This window comes from Oncorhynchus tshawytscha, linkage group LG32, assembly GCF_018296145.1.
Source record: "Oncorhynchus tshawytscha isolate Ot180627B linkage group LG32, Otsh_v2.0, whole genome shotgun sequence".
Taxonomy (NCBI): Eukaryota; Metazoa; Chordata; class Actinopteri; order Salmoniformes; family Salmonidae; genus Oncorhynchus; species Oncorhynchus tshawytscha.
Window position 1 is genome coordinate 1,221,103 of NC_056460.1, and position 16,826 is coordinate 1,237,928.

General features: G+C 41.2%; 1 protein-coding gene across 2 annotated transcripts; it reads left to right on the forward strand.

The window, feature by feature from the left end:
• Positions 1-1,526: 1,526 nt before the first annotated feature.
• Positions 1,527-16,818, forward strand: LOC112239676 (zinc finger protein 2-like). Of its 2 annotated transcripts, none has more exons than XM_042310844.1 (2): positions 1,527-2,055; positions 7,201-7,256. In XM_042310844.1, exons 1-2 carry the CDS (start codon positions 1,767-1,769, stop codon positions 7,212-7,214), a joined length of 303 nt encoding a protein of 100 aa, XP_042166778.1. In that variant the 5' UTR covers positions 1,527-1,766; the 3' UTR covers positions 7,215-7,256. The 2 variants fall into 2 exon arrangements, with proteins under 2 accessions (XP_042166778.1, XP_042166777.1); XM_042310843.1 differs by lacking the exon at positions 7,201-7,256 and adding an exon at positions 14,440-16,818 and having other exon boundaries at positions 1,547-2,055.
• The last annotated feature ends 8 nt before the right edge of the window (positions 16,819-16,826 follow it).

Consider the following 16,826-nt stretch of genomic DNA (forward strand, 5'->3'; position numbering starts at 1 on the left):
ATTTCATGTATTCGTTTTTGTATTTCATAGTGTTCAGTGTTTTTGTTATTAAAAACGATATGGACACTTACCACGCCGCATCTTGGTCCGATCCATGCTACACCTCCTCTTCAGACGAAGAGGAGGAAAACCTTTACAGTGTCTCCCATCTCCTCCATCTCTTCTTTAACCAGCATCCGTGTTGTTTTCATTCCACTAGGGACCTGTTTTCAGCATATTAAGTCTCCAGTCAATAACCAGTTATCCCCTTATATATGTACTGCACTGGAATTATCCCATTGGCTGGCAGAAACGTGCTATTTTTTAAAACTGGGCTCAAAGCAGTGAGAGAACATAAAATTACATCTAACAAGCTGAATATGATTATGGACTGACAGTCTAACAGTCTGAAGGACACAACTCATGTTATTCTGGTTAAACAGTGAGAGACTAGTTGATTATGGACTAACAGTCTGTCACGTTCTGACCTTAGTTCCTTTGTCTTTGTTTTAGTATGGTCAGGGTGTGAGTTGGGGTGGGCAGTCTATGTTTGTTTTTCTATGTTGGTTTTTGAGTTCGGCCTAGTATGGTTCTCAATCAGAGGCAGCTGTCAATTGTTGTCCCTGATTGAGAATCATACCTGTAGCCTGGATTTCACTTTTGGTTTGTGGGAGTTTGTTTCCGTGTGAGTGTTTGGGCCACACGGTACTGGTTCGGTTTTGTATATTTCACGTTTATTACTTTGTTCCAGTGTTCAGTTGTGTTTTTTGAATAAATCAATATGGACACTTACCAAGCTGCGTTTTGGTCCGATCCTTACTCCTCCTCAGACGAAGAGGAGGTAATCCTTTACACAGTCTAACAGTTTGAAGGGCACAACTTATGTTATTCTGGTTAAACAGTGAGAGACTGGTAGATAAAGGAGTGGGGATTTTTTTTTTTTTTTTTACAATTAGGAAATAATATGTCATGTTTTACTGGTACCTCAGCCAGCATTGTGAATGGCTAGGAAATAATGTAAAGTTTTATTCGTACCTCAGCCAGCATTGTGAATGGTGTCTGAGGCAGTGACATACTAGACCATGGCAGTAAATCTAATACTTAGGTGTTTTCAGTCATGCATGAACATTGTTACACCATGTATTAGCAGTATAGACCTAGTCTGTTCATTATATACATCTACATGATGTATTGTTACACAATGTAGGAGCAGTATAGACCCAGTCTGTTCATTATATACATCTACATGACGTATTGTTACACAATGTAGGAGCAGTATAGACCTACAGTAGCTAGTTACTTATTTAGATTTAGTTTGACTTAATGAAACTGCCTTAAATGTGCTGTATTAAAAAATATATTCTCACTAATCAATCAACATAATACTGTCTTTGTATGTCTCAATATAATACTATTATTGAAATAAAACCATCTGAAAATAAAATATGATCCTCAACTGCGTTTCCCCTCCAGTCAGCAGACGGCGCAATGCGTCTTTCAGGCGACGCTGCCAGCGTGACGTGTAAATGTAGTGGACGGGTCTTCAGAAACAGCTCGTCAACCACCCCGGTAGCTTGCTAGCCAACAAAGCCGAAAGATTCAAGCTATTTATACACTTTCGGTGTATATTAGCTACTGTGTTTTAGATACACTTCTGTCGTATCTACTTAACCTATTTAATTGAATATTACGTTATTTTGTATTAGTCAGCTATAGTATTTGGCTGGTTAAGTTAGCATTAGCCTAGTCGCTAACGATAGATAGCTAGCTAGCTAACATCCCCGACCATGAGGTCAGTAAACATCTCCCCTCCTGTTAAAGAAGAGGTATGCTGGAAGGAGAAAGAAGCTCTGGGGCTGAACATTGTCGTGAAAGAGGAGGAAGTCACAGTTAAAAAAGAAGTAGAGGGTGAGGCTGTTACAGTGAAAGAAGAAGAGAAAGACGTTTCAGTGAAAGAAGAGGAGGATGTTACTGTGAAAGAAGAGGAGGGTGTAGTTTTTGTAGTGAAGAAGGAAGGGGAGATTACTGTCACATTGAACGTTAAAGAGGAGGAGATTGGAGATCTGATTAACACCAGTAAGTACCGCCTTAAATTTGTTTTTAACTTTGGATATTCGGAGTTGGCTCGTCAATACCTCTTCAATGGAGGGCCCTAAGATGATGACTGATATGTATAGAATCAGACGACGTAGAGAGCAAGCGACCTCTTGTTTTCTCCGTTCCGTTTCCAAAAAGTGACTTAACATATATTTGAGAAGGGTCTATCTGCTGACCGTAGACTGGGGGGCACGGCATGTAGTGATTTTCGTGTAGTGATGTTTTACTACACACCGAGCCCCCCAATAGTGCCATGCGAGAGTTGGGTTGGCTACACCAAAGATTATGGATATACTGACAAGATGTCTCTCCGCCCTAACAAGGGGAGTCGTTGTCCACAAAGCGGCACTGTGGGTTTTCTAGCTCCCGCCTACCCTTTTTTTGGATTGGTGGATACTTCTTATTATTGTAATCCATTTTTGTATATTCTGAGGGTTGTTGACATCAACCGCCTGTATTCAATGGCGAGATGCAAAGCTACTAGCCTCATGGCATGAATATGCATAACCATCTGGAGACAACTTCTGTAGTGTTTTATTAGAACACATCCTTCTATACAGTCCACCTGGTAGAGGTTCATATCTGACAGAGATGAACACACCGTTCTATACAGTCCACCTGGTAGAGGTTCATATCTGACAGAGATGAACACACCGTTCTATACAGTCCACCTGATAGAGGTTCATACCTGACAGAGATGAAAATCTCTGTTAGGAACTTATAAAGAGCGGGAGTCTAAAGCGGCAAAAACTAGGATTGTGTCTTTTGGCTTCTGGACAACGAAATAAAGTTGATATGAAAACCAATAGAAGAGGAGATAAATGGCATAGCAGTGTGTCCAACAGGTAAATAAGTTGAAATAAATTTGCCCAAATGATATAATTACTCCTGTCTATACATAAATAAATCAAATACTTTACCAGAAAGCATGACGTTGCCACAGAGGAATCAGGGATCATTAGCTTCTTTAAAAAAATACCTGTGTTTTGTTTCAAATCACAAGCTTGTAGGCTTATGCCTATTTAGGCGGTGCGTGTGGTAATAGGCCTCGCTGATTATTGAGTTGCGGCTGTCAGTGAAAAGCATCTCAAATAGGTGTGAAGATAATGTCTCTTGAGTATAATTTAAAATGTTGAGAGAATGGGAGGGTTGTGTGATGAAGATATAGGTGAGTCTCTCTTCAGAATGTCTTTCGCTGGCTTCTACCAATTCTTGCCCCTTCGTTGTTTCATTGTGTGAATTGATTGAGTTTATTATATCAATTCCCCATTACAAATGTCACCAGTAGTAAATGTACCGTTACATCCTGTCATTTGGTTACATTCATTTCTGTTAATGCATGTATTAATTACAGTCATTTACCGTTGTCATTCTCGGAGTTGAAACGTTCTCTGTTCAAAACCTGCTACACTTGTGAGAAACCAGATTTGGTTTATTTCAGAAGCATCATTTACAAGATTTGTCAATTTTTTCATTGTCTTTTTGTTTGGAGTTCTCCATGTGAGCAATGAGCATGTCTGGTTTCTCTGACCTGATAATGTTGAGGGAGCGTGTGTCTGGTTTCTCTGTCCTGATAATGTTGAGGGAGCGCCCACCTGAGCATCTGAACTACTTGGCCTGCTATGCTGAAATGTAGGAAGTGTTGTTGTTTTTTTACATCCAAGCCAAAAATGTCACTCAACCTGAATCATATGAACTACTATATCATGTCTGCATTATAAATAGTCTATCACTAGTTAACTGAAATACTTACCACTCTTGGCTTTTGGCAAAGGACCAACACAGTCCACCAGAACCCTGCTGAAAGGTTTGTCAAAAGCAGGAATACAACATCTGTTTTCAGGCGTCTTGTTGACCCCAAGATGGCCTGCCATGCTACCATTGTGAGCCAACCTCAGTATTTCTTGTCGAAGCGCAACTGGAACAACAATTTGCTATAAACTGGGCCAATCGTCTTGCCCAGAAGTGGCGCGAGAACACCATTTCCTCATTAGAGCGCCGTTTCCTCGTTAGAATGCCACATCTGTCACAATTACCAACACGAACTTCATAAAACTCTTCTTCTGGGTGTATCTCAGCAAAAAGAGGGGAGGGGGAAACATCTTTACTCTGTTCATCAATCAGCTGCTTCATAGAAACATCTTTACTCTGTTCAGCAATCAGCTGCTTCCTAGACATCCAAGTGCCAACTGTAGGGATCCTCTCTTCATTCAGATGTTCTACAAACTCAGGAGGTTTATGAAATCAGGATCACCCATAAACGTCTCAGACAGATTGACCATGGTGTGATCGCTGACATCCTCAACACTAATATTCAAATTATTTTATGTCAAGAATGTATTAGGCCATACTGCTATAACCCATAGTAACACATTGGATAACATTCACAATATGGAACAACAGTAACCATAGTAACTAGAGGTCGACCGAATATAATTTTTCAACGCTGATACCGATTTTTGGAGGACCAAAAAAAGTCTACCGATTTAATAGGCCGATTAAAAAAAAAAAAACAAACAAACATTTGTATATTTTTTTTAATTAAAATGTTTAATTTGTAATAATGACAATTACAACAATACTGAATGAACACTTATTTTAACTTAATACATCAATAAATTCAATTTAGCCACAAATAAATAATGAAACGGGTTCAATTTGATTTGAATAATTCAAAAACAAAGTGTTGGAGAAGAAAGTAAAAGTGCAATATGTGCCTTGTAAGAAAGCTAACGTTTAAGTTCCTTGCTTAGAACATGAGAACATATGAAAGCTGTTGGTTCCTTTTAACATGATTCTTCAGTATTACCAGGCAAGAAGTTTTAGGTTGTAGTTATTATAGGACTATTTCTCTCTATATGATTTCAAATCAAATTTTATTTGTCAAATGCTTGTGCTTCTAGTTCCGACAATGCAGTAATAACCAACAAGTAATCTAACTAACAATTTCAAAACTACTGTCTTATACACGGTGTAAGGGGATAAAGAATATGTACATAAAGATATATGAATGAGTGATGGTACAGAGCAGCATAGGCCAGATACAGTAGATGGTATCGAGTACAGTATATACATATGAGATGAGTATGTAAACAAAGTGGCATAGTTAAAGTGGCTAGTGATACATGTATTACATAAGGATGCAGTAGATGAGGTGAATAATGTAGGGTATGTGACATTATATTAGGTAGCATTGTTTAAAGTGGCTAGTGATATATTTTACATCATTTCCCATCAATTCCCATTATTAAAGTGGCTGGAGTTGAGTCAGTGTCAGTGTGTTGGCAGCAGCCACTCAATGTTAGTGGTGGCTGTTTAACAGTCTGATGGCCTTGAGATAGAAGCTGTTTTTCAGTCTCTCGGTCCCAGCTTTGATGCACCTGTACTGACCTCGCCTTCTGGATGATAGCGGGGTGAACAGGCAGTGGCTCGGGTGGTTGTTGTCCTTGATGATCTTTATGGCCTTCCTGTAACATCGGGTGGTGTAGGTGTCCTGGAGGGCCGGTAGTTTGCCCCCGGTGATGCGTTGTGCAGACCTCACTACCCTCTGGAGAGCCTTACAGTTGCCGTACCAGGCGGTGATGCAGCCCGCCAGGATGCTCTCGATTGTGCATCTGTGGAAGTTTGTGAGTGCTTTTGGTGACAAGCCGAAATTCTTCAGCCTCCTGAGGTTGAAGAGGCGCTGCTGCGCCTTCTTCACGATGCTGTCTGTGTGAGTGGACCAATTCAGTTTGTCTGTGATGTGTATGCCGAGGAACTTAAAACTTGCTACCCTCTCCACTACTGTTCCATCGATGTGGATAAGGGGGTGTTCCCTCTGCTGATTTGTATTTCATATACAGTGGGGCAAAAAAGTATTTAGTCAGCCACCAATTGTGCAAGTTCTCCCACTTAAAAAGATGAGAGAGGCCTGTAATTTTCATCATAGGTACACGCCATTTCACATCGGTTGCACCAGCCTAATCTCTGGAGTTGATAGGCTTGAAGTCATAAACAGCTCCATGCTTGAAGCATTGCGAAGAGCTGCTGGCGAAACGCACAAAAGTGCTGTTTGAATGAATACTTACGAGCCTGCTGGTGCCTACCACTGCTCAGTCAGACTGTTCTATCAAATCATAGACTTAATTATAACATAACACACAGAAATATGAGCCTTTGGTCATTAATATGGTCAAATCTGGAAACTATCATCTTGAAAACAAACCGTTTATTCTTTCAGTGAAATATGGAACCGTTCTGTATTTTGTCTAACGGGTGGCATCCCTAAGTCTAAATATTCCTGTTACATTGCACAACCTTCAATGTTTTGTCATAATTATGTAAAATTCTGGGAAATTAGTTCGCAATGAGCCAGGCTGCCCAAACTGTTGCATATACCCCGACTCTGCGTGCAATGAACGCAAGAGAAGTGACACAATTTCACCTGGTTAATATTACCGGCTAACCCGGATTTCTTTTAGCTAAATATGCAGATTTAAAAATATATACTTCTGTGTATTGATTTTAAGAAAGGCATTGATGTTTATGGTTAGCTACAAGTTGGAGCAACGACAGTCCTTTTTCTTGAATGCGCACCGCATCGATTATATGCAACGCAGGACATGCTAGATAAACTAGTAATATTATCAACCATGTGTAGTTAACTATTTATTATAATTGATTGATTGTTTTTTTATAAGAAGTTTAATTCTAGCTAGCAACTTACCGTGGCTTCTTACTGCATTCGCGTAACAAGCATGTGGTCATCCTGTCTGGGTTGGCGCCCCCCCCTTGGGTTGTGCCATGGCGGAGATCTTTGTGGGCTATACTCAGCCTTGTCTCAGGATGGTAAGTTGGTGGTTGAAGATATCCCTCTAGCGGTGTGGGGGCTGTGCTTTGGCAAAGTGGGTGGGGTTATATCCTTCCTGTTTGGCCCTGTCCGGGGGTGTCCTGGGGGAACACAGTGTCTCCTGACCCCTCCTGTCTCAGCCTCCAGTATTTATGCTGCAGTAGTTTGTGTCAGGGGCTAGGGTCAGTTTGTTATATCTGGAGTACCTCTCCTGTCCTATTCGGTGTCCTGTGTGAATATAAGTGTGCGTTCTCTAATTCTCTCTTTCTCTCTCTCTCTCTCTCTCTCTCTCGGAGGACCTGAGCCCTAGGACCATGCCCCAGGACTACCTGACATGATGACTCCTTGCTGTCCCCAGTCCACCTGACTGTGCTGCTGCTCCAGTTTCAACTGTTCTGCCTTATTATTATATGACCATGCTAGTCATTTATGAACATTTGAACATCTTGGCCATGTTCTGTTATAATCTCCACCCGGCACAGCCAGAAGAGGACTGGCCACCCCACATAGCCTGGTTCCTCTCTAGGTTTCTTCCTAGGTTTTGGCCTTTCTAGGGAGTTTTTCCTAGCCACCGTGCTTCTACGCCTGCATTGCTTGCTGTTTGGGGTTTTAGGCTGGGTTTCTGTACAGCACTTTGAGATATCAGCTGATGTATGAAGGGCTATATAAATCAATTTGATTTGATTTAGAGCGTTTGACTAGGGTAGGGGGCAGCATTTGGAATTTTGGATGAAAATCATGCTCAAATTAAATTTAGGCTAAAAACAACCTGAGGATTGAATATAAACATTGTTTGACATGTTTCTATGAACTTTACGGATACAATTTGGATTTTTTTGTCTGCCTGTTTTGACTGCGTTTGAGCCTGTGGATTACTGAAGAAAACGTGCAAACAAAACAGAGGTTTTTGGATATAAGGAGACTTCATCAAACAAAAGGAACATTTATTGAGTAAATTAATGTCTTCTGTTTGCCACCATATGAAGATCATCCCTCCAAAGATTTTCTATTGGGTTCAGGTCTGGAGACTGGCTAGGCCACTCCAGGACCTTGAGATGCTTTTTACGGAGCCACTCCTTAGTTGCCCTGGCTGTGTGTTTCGGGTCGTTGTCATGCTGGAAGACCCAGCCACGACCCATCTTCAATGCTCTTACTGAGGGAAGGAGTTTGTTGGCCAAGATCTTGCGATACATGGCCCCATCCATCCTCCCCTCAATACGATGCAGTCGTCCTGTCCCCTTTGCAGAAAAGCATCCCCAAAGAATGATGTTTCCACCTCCATGCTTCACGTTTGGGATGGTGTTCTTGGGGTTGTACTCATCCTTCTTCTTCCTCCAAACACGGCGAGTGGAGTTCAGACCAAAAAGCTCTTTTCTTCTCATCAGACCACATGACTTTCTTCCATTCCTCCTCTGGATCATCCAGATGGTCATTGGAAAACTTCAGACGGGCCTGCACATGCGCTGGCTTGAGCAGGGGGACCTTGCGTGCGTTGCAGGATTCTAATCCATGATGGCGTAGTGTGTTACTAATGGTTTTCTTTGAGACTGTGGTCCCAGCTCTCTTCAGGTCATTGACCAGGTCCTGCTGTGTTGTTCTGGGCTGATCCCTCACCTTCCTCATGATCATTGATTCCCCATTGATGCCCTCTTGCATGGAGCCCAGGACCGAGGGTGATTGACCGTCATCTTGAACTTCTTCCATTTTCGAATAATTGCGCCAACAGTTGTTGCCTTCTCACCAAGCAGTTTGTCTATTGTCCTGTAGCCCATCCCACCCTTGTGCAGGTCTACAATTTTATCACTGATGTCCTTACACAGCTCTCTGGTCTTGGCCATTGTGGAGAGGTTGGAGTCTGTTTGATTGAGTGTGTGGACAGGTAACGAGTTCAAACAGGTGCAGTTAATAATACAGGTAATGAGTGGAGAACAGGGGGGCTTCTTAAAGAAAAACTAACAGGTCTGTGAGAGCTGGAATTCTTACTGGTTGGTAGGTGATCAAATACTTATGTCATGCAATAAAATGAGAATTCATTACGTAAAAATCATACAATGTGATTTTCTGGATTTTCATTTTAGATTCCGTCTCTCACAGTTGAAGTGTACCTATGATACAAAGTGTAGAGGTCTGTAATTTTTAAGTAGGAAAACCTGCAAAATCGGCAGTGTATCAAATACTTGTTCTCCCCACTGTACATGTTATTCAATCATTGCACCCACACTGCTCGCGTGTGCCAACAAGTGTCTGCGTTGCCAGGCGCTAAAATACACGTCCCAGTCTCTGACCTCCCAATAGGCTGTCTCATCGTTGTCGGTGGTCAGGCCTACCACTGTTGTGTCATCGGCAAACTTAATGATGATGTTGGAGTCGTGCCTGGCCGTGCAGTTATGAGTGAACAGGGAGTACAGGACTGGACTGAGCACACACCCCTTCGTGGCCCTTGTGTTGACGATCAGCATGGCGGATGTGTTGTTACCTACCCTTACCACCAGGAGCAGCCCCTCAGGAAGTCCAGGATCCAGTTGCAGAGGGAGGTGTTTAGTCCCAGGGTCCTTAGTTCTTTTTATGAGCTATGGGTGCAGTATGTTGTTGAACACTGAGCTGTAGTCAATGAATAGCACTCTCACATAGGTGTTCCTTTTGTCCAGGTGGGAAAGGGCAGTGTGGAGTGCAATAGAGATTGCATCATCTGTGGATCTGTTAGGGTTGTATGCAAATTGGAGTGTGTCCAGGGTTTCTGGGATGATGGTGGTGGTGATGTGAGCCATGACCAGCCTTTCAAAGCACTTCATGGCTTTAGACGTGAGTGTTACGGGTCGGTTGTAATTTAGGCAGGTTACCTTAGTGTTCTTGGGCACAGGGACTATGGTGGTCTGCTTGAAACATGTTGGTATTACAGACTCAGATAGGGAGACGTTGAAAATGTCAGTGAAGACATTTGCCAGTTGGTCAGCGCCGTCTGGCCCTGTGGCCTTGTGGATGTTGACCTGTTTAAAGGTCTTACTCACATCGGCTGTGGAGAGCCTGATCACACAGTTGTCCGGAACAGCTGATGCTCTAATGCATGCTTCAGTGTTACTTGCCTTGAAGTGAACATAGAAGTGATTTAGCTCACCTGGTAGGCTCGTGTCACTGGACAGCTCGCGGCTGTGCATCCCTTTGTAGTCTGTAATGGATTGCAAGCCCTGCTGCATCCGACGAGCATCGGAGCCGGTGTAGTACGATTCATTCTTAGACCTGTATTTACGCTTTGCCTGTTTGGTGCTTCGTCGGAGGGCATAGCAGGATTTCTTATAAGCTTCCGGGTTCGAGTCCCGCTCCTTGAAAGCAGCAGCTCTACCCTTTAGCTCAGTGCAGATGTTGCCTGTAATCCATGGCTTCTGTTTGTGTTATGTACGTATGGTCACTGTGGGGACAACGTCATTGATGCACTTATTGATGAACCCAGTGACTGATGTGGTGTGCTCCTCAATGCCATCGGAAGAATCCCGGTACATATTCCAGTCTGCTAGCAAAACAGTCCTGTAGTTTGACAACTCTTTTTTATTGACCGAGTCACTGGTGCGTCCTGCTTTAGTTTTGTCTTTTAAGCAGGAATCAGGAGGATAGAAATGGCCAAATTTGACAAATGGAGGGCAAGGGAGAGCTTTGTCTCTGTGTTTGGAGTAAAGGTGGTCTCGAGTTTTGTGACATGCTGGTAGAAATGACGAAAAAACTGATTTTAGTTTCCCGGCATTAAAGTCCCGACCACAAGGAGCGCCGCCTCTGGATGAGCGTTGTCCTGTTTACTTTTGGCCATATACAGCTCATTGAGTACTGTCTTCGTGTCAGCATCGGTTTGTGGTGCTATATAGACAGCTACGAAAAATACAGATAAACTCTCTTGGTAAATAGTGTGGTCTACAGCTTATCATGAGGTTCTCTACCTCAGGCGAACAACCTTGAAACTTCCTTAGATTTTGTGCACCAGCTGTTGTTTACAAATACAGTGGCAAGAAAAGTATGTGAACCCTTTTGGAATTACCTGTATTTCTGCTTAAATTGGTCATAAAATTTGATCTGATCTTCATCTAAGTCACAACAATAGACAAACACAGTCTGTTTAAACTAATAACAAACAAATAATTATACATTTTCATGTCTTTTTTTAAACACACTGTGTAAACATTCACAGTGCAGGGTGGGAAAAGTATGTGAACCCTTGGATTTAATAACTGGCTGACCCTCTTTTGGCAGCAATAACCTCAACCAAACGTTTTCTGTAGTTGCGGACCAGACCTGCACAATGGACAGGAAGAATTTTGGACCATTCCTCTTTACAAAACTGTTTCAGTTCAGCAATATTCTTGGGATGTCTGGTGTGAACCGCTCTCTTGAGGTCATACCACTGCATCTCAATCGGGTTGAGGTCAGCACTTTGCCTGGGCCACCCCAGAAGCTTTTTTCTGTTGAAGCCATTCTGTTGTTGATTTACTTCTGTGTTTTGGGTTGTTGTCCTGTTGCATCACCCAAGTTATGGGTCCTTCAGTAGGTCTATGTTATTGTTTGGTGAAGTTATAGGCCAATTTGTTAAACACTTAGTGTACAAACCAGAGGTCGACCGATTAATCGGAATGGCCGATTTCAGGTTTTCATAACAATTGGAAATCTGTATTTTTGGACACCGATTTTGCCGACTAATTTTTTAAAAATAATACATTTTCAAAATGTTGTTTTTTTGACACCTTTAATGAATCTTTATTTAACTAGGCAAGTCAGTTAAGATCACATTCTTATTTTCAATGACGGCCTAGGAACGGTGGGTTAATAACCTCTTAAATCTAGGGGGCAGAATTTTCACTTTTGGATAAATAGTGTGCCCAATTTCAACTTCCTGTTATTCATGCCAAGAATATAAGATATGCATATTATTAATGGATTTGGATAGAAAACACACTGAAGTTTCTAAAACTGTTTGAATCATGTCTGTGAGTATAACAGAACTTATGTAACAGGCAAAACCCCGAGGACTAACTGTTCAGATTTTTTTCCCCTCTCTGTTCCCTACATTGTCTTTTGCCATTGGATATTTAATAGGAACCTATTTTCAGTTCCTACCGCTTCCATTGGATGTCGCCAGTCTTTGGAATATGGTTGAGGTTATTCCTTTGTGCTATGAAGAAGTAGGCCAACTCGGAACTGGGGACACTTTTATGAGTTGCGCAAGACGTGAGAAGCAGTGCTGGTTTCTTTTCTTTCCTGTATTGGATACAGATTGCCCCGTCGACAATTTGATCGATTATTAACGTCTAAAAGTAGTTTGAAATATTTTGGCAAAGTTTATAGGCAACTTTTGAAATATTTTGTAATGACGTTCGATGGAATTAATCGAACAAAAGGACCAATTGTGATGTTTATGGGACATATTGGAGTGCCAACAAAAGAAGCTCGTCAAAGGTAATGCATGTTTTGTATTTTATTTCAGCGTTTTGTGTAGCGCCTGCTATGCTAGCTCCTTTGTTTACTGCTGGTGCAGATGGTGCAGGCTATCAGATAATAGCTTCTTATGCTTTCGCCGAAAAGCATTTTTAAAATCTGACATGTTGGCTGGATTCAGAACGAGTGTAGCTTTAATTGAGTATCTTACATGTGATTTAATGAAAGTTTGAATTTTATAGCATTTTATTTGAATCTGGCGCTCTGCATTTCCCCCAGCAATTGGCCAGTTGAGACGCTAGCGTCTCCCCTATCCATAAGAGGTTTTAACTGCCTCGTTCAGGGGCAGATAGACAGATTGTCACCGGGTCAGCTCGGGGGTTCCAACCTTGCAACCTTACAGTTAACTAGTCCAACGCAATAACGACCGTTGTTGCAATAACTCCACAAGGAGACTGACTGGCTGTTACGCAAATGCAGTAAGCCAAGGTAAGTTGCTAGCTAGCATTAAACTTATCTTATAAAAAACAATCAATCAATCATAATCACTAGTTAACTACACATGGTTGATGATATTACTAGATATTATCTAGCGTGTCCTGCATTGCGTATAATCTGACTGAGCATACCAAGTATCTGACTGAGCGGTGGTTGGCAGAAGCAGGCGCGTAAACATTCATTCAAACAACACTTTAGTGTGTTTTGCCAGCAGCTCTTCGTTGTGTGTCAAGCATTGCGCTGTTTATGCCTTCAAACCTATCAACTCCCGAGATGAGGCTGGTGTGACCGAAGTGAAATGGCTGGCTAGTTAGCGTGCGCTAATAGCGTTTCAAACGTCACTCGCTCTGAGCCTTGGGGTGGTTGTTTCCCTTGCTCTGCATGGGTAACGCTGCTTCGAGGGTGGCTGTTGTCGTTGTGTTCCTGGTTCGAGCCCAGGGAGGAGCGAGGAGAGGGACGGAAGCTATACTGTTACACTGGCAATACTAAAGTGCCTATAAGAACATCCAATAGTCAAAGGTTAATTAAATACAAATGGTATAGAGGGAAATAGTCCTATAATTCCTATAATAACTACAACCTAAAACTTCTTATCTGGGAATATTGAAGACTCATGTTAAAAGGAACCACCAGCTTTCATATGTTCTCATGTTCTGAGGAAGGAACTGAAATGTTAGCTTTCTTACATAGCACATATTGCACTTTTACTTTCTTCTCCAACACTGTTTTTGCATTATTTAAACCAAATTGAACATGTTTCATTATTTATTTGAGGCTAAATTGATTTTATTGATGTATTATATTAAGTTAAAATAATGGTTCATTCAGTATTGTTGTAATTGTCATTTATTACAAATACATTTTTTAAAAACCGGCCGATTAATCGGTATCGGCTTTTTTGGGCCTCTAATAATCTGTATCGGCGTCGAAAAATCATAATCGGCCGACCTCTAGTACAAACCCTAATTGTCAGGAGGATGGCAAAGCTAACCAAAGAACATTTTACTGGTTGAAGTGTTTAATGTAATAAAGCAGTTGATTTGTGACAATAACACAAATATATTAAGCAAGAGATTCAAGCGAGCCTTACAATTATAATCCAAAAAGAATGTGAAATGCACTCATAAGCAACCTGGAAATGGAGGCTATTTTTGCAGTTTCCTTGAGTAGCACTCCTGATCTTGCGCTGATAGTGAGCTGTAATGTTGTGAAAACTAAAATCTTCGCTCACCATTTTTGCTCAAGGCAGATATACTACATCAATAACTATCGGTTTCCTCAAAAGCAGGGAGGTGTTTCTGCAATCAAATTGTTTGTGCATCGGCCCCACGCCGTAATTTTAGCAAACAGAAAGGGGCTTATATTGGAGACCAAAAATCATCTGGGCCAATGCTTAGGATTTCAACAACTTTAACTTATTTCTAGTTACCATTAATGTGAAAACAAGACAAAATATGATTGTTGCTATCTTGACTGTCTTAATTGTCAAATAATTTAACAGACGTCAATTGTTGTACAATTTCATGGGTATGCTCTGGGCATCACCTTTCACCTCAAATGAACAGTGGATTTCTTCTGTGTGGGCCTTTTTAACCATCTGTCTGACTTTGTTGTTCACACAGGAGAGAGACGGGACTATCGTGGATCCTCTGGGGAGTCTCAACATCATCATGAAGCTGAAGGGGGAGAGAAGAATCTCTCCAGATCAGAACTCCTGAAGAAACACCAGCAGAGACCCACAGGGAATACATCTTTCTGCAAATCTACATCAGAACTTAAAATACACCCGCGAGTACACACAGGAGAGAAAGCTCACCACTGTTTTGATTGTGGGAAGAGTTACTCAAGATCAGATGCACTTAAAGTACACCTTAGAATTCACACTGGAGAGAAACCTTTTGGCTGTGATCAATGTGGGAAGAGTTTTACTCAACCAAACAGCCTGATAGTACACCAGCGGACACACACAGGAGAGAAACCTTATGGCTGTGATCAATGTGGGAAGAAATTTACTGTGTCAAACTCCTTGATAGTGCACCAGAGAATACACACAGGAGAGAAACCTTATAGCTGTCGTCAATGTGGGAAGAGTTTTACTCAACCGAACAGCCTGAAAGTACACCAGCGGACACACACAGGAAAGAAATCTTATAGCTGTGATCAATGTGGGAAGAAATTTACTGTGTCAAACTCCTTGATCGTGCACCAGAGAATACACACAGGAGAGAATCTTTACCATTGTTCAGATTGTGGGAAAAGCTTTTCAACATCATGGTCATTGAAGGTGCACCATAGAACACACACAGGAGAGAAACCTTATGGCTGTGATCAATGTGGGAAGAAATTTACTGTGTCGAACTCCTTGATCGTGCACCAGAGAATACACACCGGAGAGAAATCTTATAGCTGTAGTCAATGTGGGAAGAGTTTTACTCAACCAGATAGCCTGATAGTACACCAGCGGACACACACAGGAGAGAAACCTTATAGCTGTTATCAATGTGGGATGAAATTTACTGTGTCGAACTCCTTGACAGTGCACCAGAGAATACACACAGGAGAGAAACCTTTTAGCTGTCAATGTGGGAAGAGTTGTACCACATCTAGCCAACTAATTGTACACCAGAGAACACATACAGGAGAGAAACCCTATAGCTGTGATCAATGTGGGAAAAGTTTTGGTACATCTGGCTGTCTAACGACACACCAGAGAACACACACAGGAGAGAAACCTTATAGCTGTAGTAAATGTGGGAAGAGTTTTACTCACTTTAGCAGCCTGATAGTACACCAGCGGACACACACAGGAGAGAAACCTTTTAGCTGTGATCAATGTGGGAAGAGTTTTACTACATCTGGATATCTGACTATACACCAGAGAACACACACAGGTGGACAAACTTTGTAGCTGTGATCAATGTGACAAGAGATTCAAAGCCCGATGTCCAATATACATTCGGTTGAAAGTGAAAGTTGCAATGTTTTTCTGGACATTTTTTTTTATTACTTGAAAACAACTTAATTTCAACGTACTTGCAGCCTATACACAAGGACACAATATAATAAATTAGTCTATAATCAATTTTATTAACAATTCTACATCACTTCAGTATTTCATGACAACATTCAAGTGCTAATTGTCTTTATTCCACTACTGAAGAAGCATGACTCAAATCACCTACTCATATTTCAAACATTCAGTCTGACAAAATATATTTTAAAAATCATTATTCCATGCCTCACCACTAAGTGAAATATTGCCAATATATATTAACAAATGAGTGTACATTTGGTTTTGATAATTCACATTTACAATTCATGTAACATTTAGTAGTCATTTATGCAACCAACTGACAATTTTTGGGTACAATTATATTGATTTCTTGCCCTTCTTTTAGAATATCAGGATTCATTCTCAGATGTGCCAACCCAAATGTACTAGAGCATGACATTGGGGACTGGGCCCCGATCCAACAACATGCCTATCGAGTGAACCCTGAAAAGAGAGAGAAGCTCTGCATTGAGGTGGAAAGTTACTCCGAATATTGCAGGAGTTTCCTCTTGAAATCAGACATTAAGGAGCTAGTTCTAGAAGCTAGTGAGTTTTAGGAATAAGAGAGTTCTAGAAGCTAGTGAGTTTTAGGATTCTATAGAAAGAAAAATGGGAAAAAATAATACAATTGTATATTATTATTTAGAAATGTTTTTTCTTGTTTTTAATTGTTGATAGCCAGTAGACACCATGTTTATATTCTAGAAGGTGAAGTATTGTAGTTGAATATAATGGAAGTTTTCTGTTGGTGGTGAGCAAACTTGTCCATCAAACATATAGGATATATTTGTTGTCTTAAGGCGTTACAAACTTTGTTTTTTTACTGTTTTGAGGTTAGCACATACTGATTGGTGTCACCTCATTAGTCAGTATATGGTACACCTGTGCTGGCTTGTCCATCTCGTTAGTGGGAAGGTGTTTCACCTGAGCTGGTCCAGGTTCTATTTAAGAGTGTCT